This window comes from Tachyglossus aculeatus, chromosome 27 (genome assembly GCF_015852505.1).
Source record: "Tachyglossus aculeatus isolate mTacAcu1 chromosome 27, mTacAcu1.pri, whole genome shotgun sequence".
NCBI lineage: Eukaryota > Metazoa > Chordata > Mammalia > Monotremata > Tachyglossidae > Tachyglossus > Tachyglossus aculeatus.
Genome location: NC_052092.1, coordinates 6,436,914 through 6,455,844, shown reverse-complemented (window position 1 = coordinate 6,455,844; position 18,931 = coordinate 6,436,914). Strand labels below are relative to the sequence as shown.

Here is an 18,931-nt window from a genome sequence, read left to right as displayed (position 1 = left end):
CTCCACTCGCCTACCCTCAACAGCACCTCTAGCAACAAGTGGGTGAACATGGTGAGAAGTCAAGGTGATAAGCTCCCCACGTGACTAAGTCTGCCTTCTCTCAAAACTGCTGAGGTACCTAGAATCAACGGCCCCCAAGCAAGATGCTCCCAGACCTCTCTTACCCTATCGGTCTTCATCACCCCCTCCCCAAAAATCACTTCCCTGATGGCCCCAGTTTTGTCAAATACAGCCAACCAAAAAATGGGGCACAAGAATAAACTGATAACGAAGGACAGGGCAGGGCAATCCAAGGATAGCCTTAGTACCCTGCAAACAGCAATATGGCAAGATTTGGAAAGGATCATTTTGGTGGGTCCATGAGAAATTAATGAGTGGCATGTGGCCCAAGGTAGGGGCCCAACCTGACCAGATGCAGGGCAGGGGCACATCCAGAAACCAGTGACAGAAAAGATGTTGGAGAAACGATACAGTTTCAAAGATGGGGTGAAGGAGCAGGGAAAACCAAGTCTAGCTTTTATCAGATGGCACTGTCTACGATGAAAATGGTTTTCTTGACAATGCCAAATACTCTGGTGGTAAATGCTATCGAGTCCCACCAACAAATGCAATAGTGATCCATACACGTGCCTTTATACAGCTAGCGGAGATGAATTAATTGTAACTGCACCATCCACACAGGTGCACAAGACTTCAGCTAGCACAGCAGCAGAAAGGAAGTACAGTGAGGAAGACTGGAAGGAGAAGTTAAAGATAAGAAGGAGAAGCAGCTAAAACAGAGGCTGCTAGATAAACACCCTTACTCCAAAACACAAATCTGGCAAAAGGCATAGTCCTACTAGAATTACATATTAGATGGGTGAGGCCCAAGGTTTCTCTGGAAAGGACCATAAAAAACTTTCCAATAAGTAGAAGGTTTTCACCACAACCTTTTTAAAGTTTCTTCCCTCATAAAAATACAAATTCACATATTAAATCACTTGTCATCCTAGCCACCAGGAAGCAGCCAATATCCTTGGCAAAGTAAAAAATAGCTGCAATTTTGGTGAGAGTGAAATCTATGAAAGCAGATGGATTTGGTGGAGATTGGGAGTGGAGTTGGTTTTATGCCTTTTGTCATTTAAGTTAATTGCAAGACTGGGGGAAAAAATACATTAGAAAAAGGGATGTTAAAAATAACACCATGGCAGTAGTTATGAGACTCCCTGAAGTCAGTCTGTCTCTAGCCTCCACCCTTTGAACACATACTAGTATGCATGTAGACAGTAAATAAACAAGTCTGATTGAATACCACCCTTATACTTTTTTGGGGTGCTAACACCAAATTCTTTCCTGATAATACTAAAGAAATTGGCAGAAAAATAATCTCCCTATCTCTTACACACACACACACACATACATACACAAAGCTTTTCTGTTTTGTCCTTGTGAGTACATTGCCTTGAGTAAAAAGCTGAACAGTCTCATTGCTCCTCCCTGTATCCCTACCACTAAAAATGAAACACTATCAATTCCTTGCTCCTTAAGGCAAGTGATCTTAATATTAACACAATGATTACTAGTTAAGTTGGTCATTATCCCCCCCCCCCCCCCCCATCCTTCTGGTTTAAACCCTCCTAAGCCCTCCTTTCCTCTTCTCCTACTCCCTTTTGTATTACCCTAACTTGCTCCCTGTATTCATTCCCCCCCACCCCGCCCCTCAGTACTTACGTGCATATCTGTAATTTATTTATTTATTTATATTGACGCCTACCTCCCACTCTACCCATACACTCATTGTGGGCAGGGAATGTATCTGCTGCTGTATTGTACTCTTCTAAGCGCTTAGTACAGTGATCTGCACACGGTAAGTGATGAATAAATATGATTGACTGACCGACTTTCAGAATTCTCTGTATGACATCCTTTCCTTCCTCCACTGGGACCATCAGAACTCTTTTCAAAATACAATCATCAGCAGGCCAACCCTAACTTACCCAAACCCTTACTTGATGTGTTCGATCTCTCTCTCCCCCTACTCATCTGTTGGTTATTTGTGTACTGACTATGTAAACGTTCATTCCCCGCCCTTTTTACTTCAATGAAGACTGCCTGCTCTCCACGGGAAGATCATAGAATAGTCTCCTGCTTCCCTAGGTCCAGGGTCACTCTCTCCACTCCTCTCCCCACCCCCATTTCCATGTGTGCATGTCCCTCTGTCTCCCAGCTCATGGGGGAGGGGAAGAGCTTTGATGAATGAATCTGGTGGACTTACCCCAGCAGTCAACCCCAGGTGCATGTGAATGGGGAGAGGGGGATGGGAGGAATGTTTAGAAGCTGGCTGCTGCTCACAGTGCATGCCCCCAGAAACGGGAGCTTTGGTCCTGATGCTTCCAGGATTGGAAAATAGATGATGTCCAGCATAGGCGCCTTTTTCCGCAGCAGCTCTGTCAAAGGGTAGAAGGCCTTGCTCTCCAGTTGGAGCTGAGTCCGGAGGGAGGAAAAGTATGCTTTCTTGATGCTGTGACCCCAAACACTGAAAATCCCTGGGAGGAGGGCGTATCCAACGGGGGTCCCAGAAAAGGAAGGTGAGGAAAAGGCTGTTCTCTAGATTCTGGGTTGGGTACGGGCCCAGCTGGGGCCCCACAACCCAGGGACTAGATAGATACTCAGCTCCTCCTCCCCAGGGGGCAGAGGCAGGAAGGGAAACATGGAAGGCGGCTGAGTGCTGCTTTATGTGACACCCGTTTCTGCTGCTCCCCTTCTCGTCTCTTTCCTCAGAACCAGAGACTGCCCCCTCCCAGGACCAGCAGACTCCAGCACCTGGTTGGAGGAGGGTAAGGAAGAAAAAGGGATAGCAGAAGAGAGGGAGATGGGAAGGAGAAAAGGAAGTGGGAGAGGAGAGAGGAAGACAAGGGAAGGGGGAGATGGGGGCAGGGAGACAAGGGAAGGGGGAGAGAGACAGAAGGGGAAGGGGGAAGGGAAAAGGGAGACAGGGAGAGGGAGAAAGGAAAGGAGGGAGGGGAGGAAAGGAGAAGGAACGGGGAGGAAGGGAGAGAGGAAGATGGGGGAAGAAATGGAGTGACGGAGGAAGGAGGGGAGGGAGAATGGAGGGAGAAAGGGAGAAAATAAAACATCAACTAATGTTGCCATGTTTTCACACAAACAACTAAATCAATGAAATGAGAGAGAAGGAAGGAAAGAAACAGCCCTAACCAGGACACAGAAAAATCAACACAACTGTCATCCCAAGCATTAGTGTCATTTCTTTTAACACACCACCCAAGTGGCACAATAAATTCTGATGAAAAGCTTACGCCATGTCAAAACTACAGCGTCTTTAGCCTAACATTTAAACACGTAAAACTAGAATATGAAACAGAAAATCTTCCTGGGACTTTAAAAGAAAGCAGCCTGGCTGGTGGAAAGAGCATGGGCTTGTGAGTGAGAAGACCTGGGTTCTAATCCCAGCTCTGCCACTTGTGACCCTGGACAAGTCACAACTTCTCTGTGTCTCGGTTACCTCATCTGTAAAACGGAGATTAAATCCTGCAACTCCGTCTTATTTAGACTGTGAGCCCAATGTGGGGCAGGGACTATATTCCACCTGATTATCTTGTCTCTACCCTAGCATTCAGTGCAGTGCTTGGCACATAGTAAAGTGCTTAATGCCATAGTTATTATAATTGATCATAATAAGGTGTTTTTGCCTAGATGACCACTTTAAAAGTTACCTAATTTTTAACGGTCCTTTATAAACCCTTTATTAAGGATTTTAAACTATCACCATGAAAAGGGAAAAGATACTGAGTATTAGAAAGCACTTACATTTAAATAGACATGGCATAGTTTAAAATAAAAAATCTCAAAAAAATTTGGATTTGTTAAACTCCTACAGCCCTTAACTCTGGAAAAATTCACAATGAATTATTCTATTATTCACATTCACACTTTGGTGCAAATCCAAGATTTAAAATTTCATCCACATGCAGCGGGAGAAGAGAAGAAACAGGCAGAGCTGAAGGGAGGAATTCATACCCCAAATGGCCCCCACAGCCTGGAGGGAGACAGTTGCGATGTCACGGCTCGAGACATTTCCTTGCTGCGTACAAAAATTGCATACACGCTCGGAAAAAGAGGAAGGTAAATGCCCATGGAGAATGAAGAGGGGGTCACCAACGGGTCACTTATTCACCCAGGAGAAAACTAGATTTGTGACCTGAGGGAGAGGGCACTCCCTAAATGATATTTCCTTCTAAAAGTGGATTAATTCCATGGGCACCAGGGCGACAGGGGAGGAGGGCATGTTTCTGCACATCAGCTCAACAAGGACAGTAGGAGGTCACTCACATCATTCCTAGGACACACCCACACCCAGGATCAGCCCAAAACACGGAAACACAGTCTTTTAGACTGTGAGCCCACCGTTGGGTAGGGACTGTCTTTATATGTTGCCAACTTGTACTTCCCAAGCGCTTAGTACAGTGCTCTGCACACAGTAAGCGCTCAATAAGTACGACTGATGATGATGATGATGGAAAGAGGGTTCCACACATGTCAAGTCTGGACCCCCTAAAAGCTGGGCCGAGAAAGGGTAAGAGCTGCGATGGAATCAATCAATCAATCGTATTGATTGAGCGCTTCCTGTGTGCAGAGCACTGTACTAAGCGCTTGGGAAGTCCAAGTTGGCAACATATAGAGACAGTCCCTACCCAACAGCGGGCTCACAGTCTGAAAGGGGGAGACAGAGAACAAAACCAAACATACTAACCAAATAAAATAAATAGAATAGATATGTACAAGTAAAATAAATAAATAAGAAGATAAATAAATAAATGGAAGATAACGCTGTCACGCTCCCGGGCAGGGCACGGGGATTAGCGCATTTCTCTCTCTTCCAAAACACACCCCCGGGTGCCACACCCCCTTCTACACAACTCTCTCGCACGATTGTCACGCTGGCGCATTCAGTTTTAACCCCCTCGGTGGTCACACCCCTCCTCACGCAAACGCGGGATTCACATTCCAGGGACACACACACACACACACACACACACACCACCCCCCCACCCCCAGTTGGAAGAATCCATCAATATCCCATTACTGTGGGGCCGAGCCCGGGGGAATGGATGGATGGATGATCCCACACTCAATCAATCAATCAATCAATCGTATTTATTGAGCGCTTACTGTGTGCAGAGCACTGTACTAAGCGCTTGGGAAGTACAAGTCGGCAACATAGAGAGACGGTCCCTACCCAACATCGGGCTCACAGTCTAAAAGGGGGAGACGGAGAACAAAACCAAACATACTCACAAAATAAAATAGAATAGATATGTACAGGTAAAATAGAGTAATAAATATGAACAAACATATATACAGGTGCTGTGGGGAAGGGAAGGAGGTAATCAATCAATCAATCATATTTATTGAGCGCTTACTGTGTGCAGAGCACTGTACTGAGCGCTTGGGAAGTCCAAGTTGGCAACATATAGAGACGGGCCCTACCCACCAGTGGGCTCACAGTCTAAAGACGGGGTAAGATGGGGGGATGGAGAAGGGGACGAGGGGGAGAGGAAGGAAGGGGCTCCGTCTGGGAAGGCCTCCTGGAGGAGGTGAGCTCAACACAGCGGCGCACGCTCATTCCCCCCGCGCCCCCCATTTTTCACACACACACACACACACACACACACACACTCACCGACCCCGCGGATGGGTCTCTCACGCCGCCCACCCCCCGTTGAGGGGGTCGGCCCCGCCCTCACACTCCCCCTCGCTGGGCGGCTCTGTCCCACATACCCCCCCCCACACACACACACGGTTGAGAGGGTCACACACACACACACACCATAGACACACTCACCGACCCCGCGGGTGGGTCTCTCACGCCGCCCCGCCCTCACACTCCCCCTCGCTGGCCGGGTCTGTCCCACATACCCACACACACACACCCACACACACACACAGGCACACACACAGAGACGCACACGATGCCCCACCTGGCTCAGGCGGCTCCTCCCTCCCGTCCCCGCAGGCGGGCGCGGTTGGGTCCGGTCGGATCCGGTCCGGTCCGGTCTGGTCCCCCGGCGGGGGGGGGCGGGGGCGGGATGCTGAGGGGGCCCCCCGCCGCCGCCTCGCGCTCCTCCCCGTGCTCCTCCCCGTGCTCCCCCTCCTCCTCCAGCCCCCCCGCCCCCCCGTCAGGCCGGCGCCCCGCAGGCAGCCCCACCGTGTCCCTCTGGCAGCGAGCCCCCCGCGCGCGCGCGCGCACCCCCCCAGACACACATCCGCGCGGCCGCCCCGCGCTCGCCCTCCGGCGCGCGTCCCCCTCCGGCGCGCGCGCCCGGCCCTCGCCTCGCCTCCTCTCCTCTCCCCTCCCTCCGTCGCTCCCACCGCCCCCTCCCAAAAGGGGGGCGTAGCCGAGAGGAAGAGGAGGAGGAGCCGGTGAAGCGAACGGCGCCGACGAGCGGAACGCCGCCGGGCCGCGCACGAGACCTGGCCCCCCCACCACGATCGCGCGCGCGCGCCCGCCCACCCGCTCGCTCGGTCGCTCCCGGTCGCTCCCCCGCCCCGCAACGGTCCCCGCCGAACGTTGCCCCGCTGAACGGGGGAGTTGAGGGGCTCCAGACTTGCCCCAGAAGCCGGAGTGGCGGCGCCTCCGGCCTCTCCTCTGCCCATCTACGTCCTGGGCCCCCCCCCCACCCCCCCGGACCTAAGCTCACCCCTCAGCCACACTCGGTCCCCCCACATCAGACAGTCCCTCACAAGAACCTCGGTGCCTCGCCCTCCCTCAGACCTCGTGCAGCCCCTCAGTCCCCATCCTTTCTAATCCCCCATCTTCCCTCAGACCCCATACACCCCTGTGGCCCCACATCCTCCCTCAGACCCCCACAAAACCCTCAATCCTCACATCTTCCCTCAGACCCCACCCTACTTCATCATCATCATCATCATCAATCGTATTTATTGAGCGCTTACTGTGTGCAGAGCACTGGACTAAGCGCTTGGGAAGTCCAAGTTGGCAACATATAGAGACGGTCCCTACCCAACAGTGGGCTTACAGTCTAAAAGACTTATAAAGTGTTACTTCATACTTATACATCCCCTCAGACCCCTGAGCCCCACATCCTCCTCCCTCAGACCCCACTTACCCCCATCCTCCCTCGGACTCCCTATACACTTCTCAACCCCATCCTCCCCCCAGATCCTCTCAAACATCTCAGCCTCCACATTCTAGTAAGAAGAAGAACCATCATATTTGTTAAGCCCTTATTATGTACCAAGCAGTGTATTAAGCTCTGGGATAGGTCAGACAGTCCCTCTCCCACATGGGAGAAGGGATACCGAATCCTCATTTTGGGAGACGCAGTATAGTCTAGTGGCTAAAGCATGGGCCTGCGAGTCAGAGGACCTGAGTTCTAAATCTGGTTCCACCATATGTCTGCTGTATGACCTTGGGCCAGCCATTTCACTGCTCTGTGTCTCAGATACCTCAACTCAAGAACTGGGGGTTAAGCCTGTGAGTTCCATGTGGGACATGGACTGTGTCCAACCTGATTAACTTGTCTACCCCAGTACTTGGTACGGTGCCTGGCACAGAGTTAAGTGCTTAACAAATACCATAAAAAAGAGGCAACTGAGGCACGGAGAAGCAAAGTGACTTACCGAAGGTCACCTAGCTGGCAAGTGGCAAAGCAGGGATTGGAACCCAAGTCTCTGACTTTCAGGCCCGTGCTCTTTCCATAGGCTATGCTGCTTGTCCTCCCTTAGAATTCCATGCTTCCTCAGACCACCACATACCCTTCAGCCTCTACATCCTCCCTCAGACCCCATTTGTACCTCTCAGCCACCACATCCTCCCTCAGACCCCACTCACGACCTTCAGCCCCTCATCCTCATTCAGACCCAATTGACCCCTGCAATTCCTCAGACTCATGTCCTTCCTCAAAATCCATACACAGCCCTCACAGAATTCCCCCATCCTCCCTCTGTGAATGTAATAGTGTTTATTAAGTGCTTACTATGTGCAGTGCACTGTAGTAAGCACTGGGAGAGAAGACATAGTTGGGAATGTCACAGTCCCTGTCCTTCAGGCCCCCTTCACCGTTCAGTCACCCATCGTCCCTCAGATTTCATACACTCCTTTAGCCACCATCTTCTCTGACTCAATGTACACCCCTTAGCTCTTTTGCATGCTCTTAGACCCTATATACATCCAACACCTAAATTTCCTCCTAAGAATCATACGTCCCTCAGCACCAAGAACTGAGTCCCTTCTCCTCCCATCTGCAGTTCATCTCTCCAAACCATCCCCATCCCTGACACAAACACACACCCAATCCTACTCACTCAGCCTCTTCCACCCCGCTTTACACCTACACGTCCTCCCCCATTAACTCCTATTTCTGGCAGGAGGAAAAAAGCCAGGTTGTGAGAGGAGTGACCAGGTTTACCACATGAAAAGGAGGAATCTACAGTAGTGTTACTGTACTGTGCTTAATTCCTGCAAGAATCAAATATAAATATATTTTTCTAAGCATGCACATCTGTGAGAAAACACTAGTCCTCCACGTTGGATGGTGACACTGCTGATGGTGAAATTTGTCTTTGGGTTCATGTGTAGCTGAAAACGCCAGTGGGGACTGGCTCTCCATCCATACCATGCACACAACCAGCTTCGTTGAGCTGATGGGTTCACTGTTGGTCAGGCCTGGCAATGTTTTCATTTTTTTTCCCCTTTGTTTCTAGATCCTCTAAAAATTGGTACTTAGGAGCCGCTCCTTTCTGGATCCACGCCAGACCCAGGCAGGTTTATCTGTGGCCCATGTCTCCTGGCTTTCAATGCTGATGCTGCATTGGCTGCACTTTACTGCATCACTTTCCTGTTTCCCCATTCCTCAAGAACCTCCAGTGGCTACCCACCCACCTCCACATCAAACAGAAACTCCTTACCATCCATCGGCTCTAACACACTCAATCACTCTGCCCCCCACCCCACCCCAGCCTACTCTCCTACTACAAACCCAGCCCACACACTTCGCTCCTCTAATGCCAAGCTACTCACAGTACCTCAATCTCATCTATTCTGCAACTGACCTCCTGCCCACATCCCGTCTCTGGCTTGGAATGTCCTCCCTCTTCATATCTGACAGACATTTACTCTTCCCACCTTCAAAGCCTCACTGAAGCACAGCTCCTCCAAGAGGCCTTCCCTGACTAAACCCTCATTTCCTTTTCTCCCAATCCCTTCTGTGTCATTCTGAATTACTCCCTTTATTCACCACCCACCCTCAGCCCCACAGCACTGATGAACATATCTGTAATGTATTTATATTAATGTCTCTCTTCCCTTCTAGACTGCAAGCTCCTTGCGGGCAGGGTATGTGTCTATCAACTCTGTTATATTGTTATATTGTACTCACCCAAGGGTTTAGTCCAGTGCTCTGCACACAATAAGCGCTCAGTAAATACAACTGATGGATTGATGGAAGTCACCCCACATGCCCTAGCCTGCAAAGAGATGTTGAGATGAATTTAGCTTTGTTGGTTGCAGAAAGAGTTTGTCTGGGACCGTTTCTTGCCACTTACTATTGAGTTTGGCTCATCAGTGTCCATTCCACAGGAATGATGGGGCCCATGGCTACTGGAGCAGGCCTCCCAGCCTCACTCTAAACAGGTCTCTGACAACTGCTGAGGGCTTTTGGGCAGCTCAGAACAGACACCAAAATGGTGACCTTTTGGCCTTAACTCTGAAGCCTGTCCCTTCCCAGTCCCCACCTTCCCTAAAATCTCCATTCCCATTTGCCCCTAAATGAAAACTTGACACCTATAGTAGCTGGTAAGGGACATTGATGGAACTGCTCAAGTATTTGGCTATAGCGTCTGTGGGGAAAGTACAGCTTTAATCAACCACGATTATGGTATTTTTATTAAGTGTTTACTATGTACCAAGCACTATGCTAAACACTGGGACCGACCCAGCTTAATCAGATTGGACACAGTCCTTGTCCCACCCAGGTCTAATGGTCTAATCGATCAATCATATTTATTGAGCACTTACTTTGTGCAGGGCACTCTACTAAGCACTTGGGAGAGTAGAAACAACAGACACATTCCCTGCCCACAACAAGTTTATAGTCCAGAGGGGGAAAGAGACATTACTATAAGTAAATTATGGATATGTACATGAGAGGTCTGAGAGAGAGGGATATCAATGATTCTTATTCCCATTTTACTGGAGAGGAAACTGAGACCCAGAAAAGTTGAGTGACTTGCTAAAGGTCACACAGAGGGCCGGAAGTGGTGCTGGAACTAGAACCCAGGTCTCCTGACTCCCAGCCTATGGGAACACCAATGGGACCACCCAGCTTCCCATGAAGAAAACTAGATGGTACTACAGCTCTGTTGAACATCAACTGGGTCTGATATTTGATGTTACACTGTCTCCACACAAACTGGATCTGATGTTTGATGCTACACTGTCTCCATACTCAAACTCTCACAGGAAATGGCTGATCCTCTTGATATGGTTTTAAACTCCTTTATCTTCAGTGGCATCGCTGAGCAGCAGGTTCATTCATTCACTCAATCGTATTTAGTGAGCCTTTACTGTGTACTAAGCACGTGGAAAGTACAATATAGCAATACAGTACTTTCCCAAGGTCACACACAGCAGGCAAATGGCTGAGGAAAGAGCCTGAGAGTCAGAAGACCTGGGTTCGATTCCCAGCTCCACCACTTGTCTGCCGTGTGACCGCAGGCAAGTCACTTCGCTTCTCTGTGCCTCAGTTACCTCATCTGTAAAATGGGGATTAAGACTGTGAGCCCCATGTGTGGCCCAGACTGTGTCCAACCTGATTAGCCTGTAACTCCCCGGCACTTAATACAGTGCCTGACACGGTGCTTAGCAAATACCTTTTAAAAAAAAAAAAAAAAGCAGTATGACTGGCACAGTAAGACCCATGTGGGACAGGCACGCCATCCGATCTGATTATTTTGTACGGATTCCGAGGCTTAGGGCAATGCTTGCTTGGCGCATGATAACCGCTCAACAAATACCGCAATTATAATCGTCATTACTACACTCTTCCACTGAAGAGGAGGAACAAAGCACCTTGGCTTCAGGCGGAGGATTTTTGCTGAAATGGCAAGGGCATCGCCCCTCCATTTGTCTGTCCGCAGCCGCTCTGGTTCGTCCGCCGCCCCCCACCCCCTCCCCTCTCTCCTAGCCATCTGGCTCGCAGCGGCCCCGACCACCGAGTCCTGCTGCCCGAAAGGCAGCGACCCTCCGCGGGAGCCCCGCCCCTGCCCTCATTCATTCATTCGATCGTATTTATTGAGCGCTTACTGTGTGCAGAGCACTGTACTAAGCGCTTGGGAAGTACAGCCGCCGAGCTCAGAGCCGGGAAGCCGGCCCTGTAGACCCCAGGGGGAGGGGAGAGAGGGAAGACGGACTGGCACAGGAGGGCACAGGATGACACACGACAGACAGTAGGGCCTTCCCTTCAAGGCCCTACTGAGAGCTCACCTCCTCCAGGAGGCCTTCCCAGACTGAGCCTCTTCCTTCCTCTCCCCCTCGTCCCCCTCTCCATCCCCCATCTTACCTCCTTCCCTCCCCCACAGCACCTGAATATATGTATATATGCTTATACATATTTATTACTCTATTGATTTAATTTACTTGTACATATCTATTCTATTTATTTTATTTTGTTAGTATGTTTGGTTTTGTTCTCTGTCCCCCCCTTTTAGACTGTGAGCCCATTGTTGGGTAGGGACTGTCTCTATATGTTGCCAACTTGTACTTCCCAAGCGCTTAGTACAGTGCTCTGCACACAGTAAGCGCTCAATAAATACGATTGATTGATTGATTGACAGAAAGGATGGGATTCAGGAGGGGACGGAAGGTGGGGCGGAGCGAGCTTGGCTCCTACCCCTAAATCCTCGGCTCCGATCCCTCTCCACGGTCCCCGCCGGTTGGAGGGATGGAAGGGAGGGTCAGAGGGGGCGGGGGGCAGGGCTGGGAGGGAGGAAGGACGGATTTGAGCAAATCCAGGGAACTCGTCCCGCGGGGACACGGGGCCAGGATTAGAGGGCGGTGCCAGACTGGGGGCGGGTCCTTCCCCTCATCGATTTCTGCCAAACCCCCGGCCCTTCCCTGTTCCCGTCCATGCGCTCCGTTGGGCCTTCCTGTTAGCCTCGGTCTGTGCCCGTTCCTGCTCTCTTAAAGGCTCCATTCCTCCCTCCCCGTCCTTCTCCACAAGAAAAAATAATGGTATTTATTAAACGCTGACTCGGGGCCAAGCGCTGGTGTCGATACTAGATCATCAGTTGGGACACAATCTACGAAGGAGAGAGAGAAGAAGCCCAGAGAGGCTGTGACTTGCCTAAGGTCACCCAGCAAAACTGGAGCAGAACCCAGGTCTCCAGGCTCCCAGCAGGCTCCCCCTCATCCCTCTCTCCATCCCCCCATCTTACCTCCTTCCCTTCCCCACAGCACCTGTATATATGTATATATGTTTGTACATATTTTTTTTTACTCTATTTATTTATTTTATTTGTACATATCTATTCTATTTATTTTATTTTGTTAGTATGTTTGGTTTTGTTCTCTGTCTCCCCCTTTTAGACTGTGAGCCCACTGTTGGGTAGGGACTGTCTCTATATGTTGCCAACTTGTACTTCCCAAGTGCTTAGTACAGTGCTCTGCACACAGTAAGCGCTCAATAAATACAATTGATGATGATGATGCTGTACCCATTTGGCCATCCTGCCTCTCCATCCCTACCCGCTCCTTCGTCATCAATCAATCAATCGTATTTATTGAGCAATTACTGTGTGCAGAGCACTGTACTAAGCGCTTGGGGAGCACAAGTCGGCAACACATAGACAGTCCCTACCCAACAGTGGGCTCACAGTCTAGAAGGGGGAGACGGAGAACAAAACCAAACATATTAACAAGAAATAAATAGAATAGATATGTACAAGTAAAATAAATCAATAGAGTAATAAATATGTACAAACATATATACACATATACAGGTGCTTTGAGAAGATGTCACCAGCGCCGGACTGTCCAAAGCCTCGTAAAAACACTCATGTGGTTCCACCCCTCCCCGGCCCCTGCGGCCCCATCTTGGGACGTTAACCCTGGACTGCTTCCGAGGGAAAAAAGACGGCACCCTGGTGCCATTCATTCGTCATCATCATCATCATCATCATCATCAATCGTATTTATTGAGCGCTTACTGTGTGCAGAGCACTGTACTAAGCGGTTGGGAAGTACAAGTTGGCAACATATAGCGACAGTCCCTACCCAACAGTGGGCTCACAGTCTAAAAGGGGGAGACAGAACAAAACCAAACATAATAACAAAATAAAATAAATAGATATGTACAAGTAAAATAAACAGAGTAATAAATATGTACAAATATATATACATATATACAGGTGCTGTGGGGAAGGGAAGGAGGTAAGATTGGGGGGATGGAGAGGGGGATTCATTCCATCGTATTTATTGAGCGCTTACTGTGTGCAGAGCACTGGACTAAGCGCTCGCGGTCTATCGTCCATCTCTCCATCCCAATCCCAGCGACCCTCCCTCTTGGGTCCCCTTCCCCCTCGGTGGGGGCCGATCTCCTCATTCCGGGGTGGGGGTCGCCCCCGGACCGGGGCACGGCTGGAGGCTGAAGCGGCCCTAAAGTAGGTCAGCGTCGGCCGGGCCGCAGCTGGTGCAGTGTGACATCACCGAGGGGAGCGAGGGGAGCGAGGGGCCGGGCGGGAGAGAGAGAGGTGGTGGCCATTCGGGCGGCTGGAGCCGGGAGAGGGGGCGGGGCCCGGGGGTGACCATTCAGCCTACAGGGGGGCGGGGAGCCGGCAAGGTCTCCGCCGCCTCGTCCCGACACCCCCCCCCCCGCCACCCCGCCGGAGACAAAGGGACAAGGGAATGGGGGGGCCCGGGATTGGGTGGAGCGGTGGCCCGACCCCCACCCGGCCGGCTGTTTGTACATATGTATTACTCTATTTATTTATTTTACTTGTGTATATCTGTTCTATTTATTTTATTTTGTTAATATGTTTGGTTTTGTTCGCTGTCTCCCCCTTCTAGACTGCGAGCCCGCTGTTGGGTAGGGACTGCCCTAGAGAACCGGGCCTCGTTCTCGCCTGTCCCGCCATCGACCCCCGGCGCACGTCATCCCCCGGGCCTGGAATGCCCCCAATCCCTCTGCCCATCCGCCAAGCTAGCTCTCTTCCTCCCTTCAAGGCCTTGCTGAGAGCTCACCTCCTCCAGGAGGCCTTCCCAGACTGAGCCCCTTCCTTCCTCTCCCCCTCGTCCCCCTCTCCATCCCCCCATCTTACCTCCTTCCCTTCCCTACATCATCATCCTCAATCGTGTTGATTGAGCGCTTACTGTGTGCAGAGCACTGTACTAAGCGCTTGGGAAGTACAAGTTGGCAACATATAGAGACAGTCCCTACCCAACAGTGGGCTCACAGTCTAAAAGGGGGAGACAGAGAACAAAACCAAACATACTAACAAAATAAAATAAATAGAATAGATATGTACAAGTAAAATAAATAGAGTAATAAATATGTACAAACATATATACAGGACCCCGTCACAGCCGCCGCCGCCGCCGCCTAGCAGCCCTCGGGGCGGGGTCTCGGCCGCACCGGCTGCGGAGACCCGCGGGTCACTCGGGAAAGGGTCGGCGGGCCGGAGCCCCAGGCCCGCCACGTAGCGCCCGGTTTTCATTCCGTTTTCTCCGCCCCTTCCTGCGCGGATCCTCCCGCCCCGGGGCCCAGGCTACTACCCTTCAGGAGCGCGCACACACATACACACACTTTTACCCACACATACCCTCACACCCACACCCTCTCACACAAACATACCGTCACACACAGACACACATACCCTTGCATAAACACCTTCACACACACACCCTTTTGCACAAACCGACCCTCACAGATAATAATAAATAATGATGGTATTTGTTAAGCCCTTACTATGTGCAAAGCATTCATTCAATCGTATTTATTGAGCGCTTACTGTGTGTAGAACACTTTACTAAGCGCTTGGGAAGTACAAGTTGGCAACATATAGAGACTGCTCCTATCCAACAGTAGGTTCACAGTCTAGAAGCTCCTGTCTCCCAAGAGCTTAGTTAATAATAATAATAATAGTAATAATAATAATAATAGTATTTGTTAAGTGCTTAACGCTTTCCAGGCACTGTTCCAAGCACTGGGGTAGATAAAAGCCAACGAGGTTGGACACAGTCCATGTCCCACATGGGGCTCACAATCTTAATCGCCATTTTACAGATGAGGCAACTGAGGCCCAGAGAAGTGAAGTGAGTTGCCCAAGGTCATACAGCAAACCAGTGGCAGAGTTCGGATTAGAACCCATAACCTTCTAGCTCCCAGACCCATGCTGTACACACTAAAACCATACTGCTTCCTGTACAGGGCTATTTCACAGCTGGCCACCCCCCTTCATGGAAATTCTAGAGTTTAAGCACTGTTCTAAGCGCTGAGGGGGATACAAGGTAATCAGGTTGTCCCACGGGGGGCTCACGGCCTTAATCCCCATTTTACAGATGAGGGAACTGAAGCTCGGAGAAGTTAAGTGACTTGCCCAAGGTCACACAGCAGACATGTGGGGGAGACGGGATTCGAACCCAAGACCTCTGACTTCAAAGCCCATGCTCTTTCCACTGAGCCATGCTGCTTCCCTATACTAGATACACATAGTCTCACATAGAAACACAAATTCTCAGACATCCATTCATTCTAGACTGTGAGCCCACTGTTGGGTAGGGACCGTCTCTGCATGTTGCCAACTTGTACTTCCCGAGCGCTTAGTACAGTGCTCTGCACACAGTAAGCGCTCAATAAATACGATTGAATGAATGAATGAATTCACACACACACATACACACGCACTCACATGTCTATATGCGCATGCTCACACATTCACGCATTCCCCATCTGCATCCAGTGAGGTCACAGGCGGAGTCTATTCCGCAGGCGCAATCCGCACGCACAATACAACACAACAGACACGCATACTTTCCGCCTCTCCTGCAACCCCACCCCCACCGCACACGATCCGTCTGCAGTTACCTCTCAGCCAGCAGGCATTGGCTCGCACTCGAGTTGCATCCATAACTATAGCTCATTTACACACACATCGGTTCGCACTCCAGTTGCATCCATAACTATAGCTCATTGACACACACACACACACACACACAAACACACACACTCTGAGAGCGTCTCCCCGTCCTTTGGGGCTGGGACTCCTGGGTTCCTCCGTCTCCAGCGCCTCCAGTACGGCAACTGCCGGGGACGAGAGTTGTGGGGGAGGGAAGGGGATCAGAGGAGGAAAATGCAAAGAAGGGGGAGAGGGAGTAAGGAGTGAGGGATAATTGTACTTAACGAGCGCTTAGTACAGTGTCTGCACACAGTAAGTTCTCAATAAATATGATTGAATGAATGAATGAATAAGGGGGAAGAGATGGAGGCCCAAGGGGGAAAGAGGGAAGGGGTCGTGGGGCTGGGGGCAGCTCCCCAAGCTGGAGAGGCAGATGGAGGCGTCTGCTTTTCCGATTTTATCCCGCCGTTTCTAGGGGAAGAAAGGAAAGGCAGGGGGAGGGGAAAGGAGAGGAAAAGGTGGTCCACATTATTCACACACACACACACACACACACACACACACACACACACCACCACCACTGTCACTCATTCAATCGTATTTATTGAGCGCTTGCTGTGTGCAGAGCACTGTACTAATTCCTTGGAAAGTACAATCTGGCAACAGATAGAGACAGTCCCTACCCAACAACGGGCTCACAGTCTAGAAGAGGGAGACGGACAACAAAACGAAACAAGTGGACAGGTGTCCATACCATCAAAATAAATAAGTAGAATTATAGATATATGCACATCTTGGAGGCCCAGGCACTCTCCACCCTCTCTTCCTCGCGGTGTGGGTTTGGGGTGACCTTTCTGCCTGCAATCCTGTCCCGAAGGGCAGTCGAGGGAGAAGAGGGTCCCAGCTGACACATCGCGAACGGGGTTTTGGATTTGGAGACAAAACAGTGCGAGGGGATGGGCTGGGATGAGACGAGGAGGATGAAAAGGAAGAAGAGGAGGTGAAAGAGCCAAAAGAGAGGGAGGAGGGGGAGGAAAAGCTAGTAGAGAAGTGCTGAGTGGACTGGCAGGAAGGCCTTAGGCCCACTGATTGTTTGGGGGCCCCAGAAACTCCAGCTAGTTGGTGAGGTAGGGGTCTGGCCATCCAGAGATCCCTCAAGGCAGCTGGGGCACAGGGAGATGCTAGCACTCAGGACCTCAGGGAAACATATCTGGGGTAGTGGGAGGTGAGGGTACTTGTGCCCCAGGGAGCTCAGGCTTGGGCTGCTTGAGCAGGGCTGGGGTCGTGGATTTAGCCATAATGAGCCATCAGGAAAGCAGCAAGGCTTAATGGTACAGCATGGCCTGGGAGTCAGAAGGACCTCAGTTCTCACCCCAGATCCACCACTTGTCTGCTGTGTGACCTTGGGCAAGTCACTTCACTTCTCTGTGCCTCAGTTACCTCATCTGGAAAATGGGGATTAAGACTGTGAGCCCTATGTGGGAAAGGGACTGTGTCCAACCCAAGTACCTTGTATCTACAGTGCCTGGCACATAGTAGGTGCTAAACAAATAGCACAATTATTATTATTTTGACTGTTAATAATAATTATTATTACATGTCCCCTTAAGGGCGTGAAGCCATCCCTTTGGAGCAGGAAGGACCCCCTGTCATATGTGTAATTTACCTATTTATATTAATGTCTGTCTTCCTCTCCAGACTATAAACATGTGGGCAGGAAATGTGTCTACCAATTCTGTTGCATTGTACTCCCCCATGCGCTTAGTACAGTGCTCTGCACATAGTAAGCACTCCACACAGCAGGTACGTGGTGGAACCGGAATTAGAACCCAGTTCTCTCTGACCCCCACGCCCAGACTCTGTCCACTAGGCCATGCTGCTTTCCTGCCAGAATCACAAATTTAAAACTCCTTTGCTTCAGAGCAAGGGTCTGAACACAGAGAGCTGGGAGAATTTTTGGCTCTGGTGGCAACATCGGGGAAGGAATTTATAATTTCCGTAACCAGATCAGTGGTTTATTTATTTTATTTGTACATATTTATTCTATTTTTTTTATTTTGTTAATATGTTTTGTTTTGTCCTTTGTCTCCCCCTTCTAGACTGTGAGCCCCCTGTTAGGTAGGGACCGTCTTTATATGTTGCCAACTTGTACTTCCCAAGCGCTTAGTACAGTGCTCTGCACACAGTAAGTGCTCAATAAATACGATTGAATGAATGAATGAATAAATATGACTGACTGACTGACAGTCCTTCCCGGGTGGCTAGATAATTGAGAAAAATCTTAGTCCATAATAGCACAATCCCTCCAAGCCTCGTAGGGCCAGCCAGGTCCCCTCACAGTTGATCAGAAAAGCTCGCTCTGAAGAGGTTGTGGAATTGGGGAGCGGAAGGAAAGGGGAGGGAACAGTGCGGGGGCCTGGGAAGAAGGGTGTGGGGTGCGGGACCTAGTCTGAAAGACAGTTTGCAGGACCCCCTTGTGTCCTCAGCTCCCTCACCCTCTCACCACCCCCGCCACCCTGCCGTGCCCACCACGAGCTGGATCCGTCAAGGGCAGCCCCCTGCCTCCCCCAGACCTCAGGCTTTCGGGATGACCCTGTGGAGGTCTCCCTTCAAGGCCCTATTGAGAGTTCACCTCCTCCAGGAGGCCTTCCCAGAGTGAGCCCCCTCCTTCCTCTCCCCCTCCTCCCCCTCTCCATCCCCCTTTCCCCACAGCACCTATATATATATATATATATATATATGTTTGTACGTATTTATTACTCTATTTATTTTACTTGTACATATCTATTCTATTTATTTT

General features: G+C 50.4%; 1 protein-coding gene across 3 annotated transcripts in view; it reads right to left on the bottom strand.

The window, feature by feature from the left end:
* Positions 1-6,058, bottom strand: part of RIMKLB (ribosomal modification protein rimK like family member B) — a 46,510-nt gene extending 40,452 nt beyond the window's left edge. Inside the window, exons 1-2 of one of the 3 annotated variants that reach the window (XM_038767881.1) lie at positions 5,979-6,044; positions 2,255-2,802 (exon numbers count right to left, since the gene is read on the bottom strand). Coding sequence is in view for 1 of the 3 variants with exons in the window: in XM_038767880.1 (XP_038623808.1) it covers positions 2,332-2,338 (7 nt within the window). In the remaining 2 variants the exon portion in view is untranslated. Of the gene's footprint in view, positions 1-2,254; positions 2,803-5,978 lie in introns of all 3 variants that reach the window. The other 2 variants (XM_038767880.1, XM_038767882.1) reach the window with 2 other exon arrangements.
* Between the last annotated feature and the right edge of the window lie 12,873 nt (positions 6,059-18,931).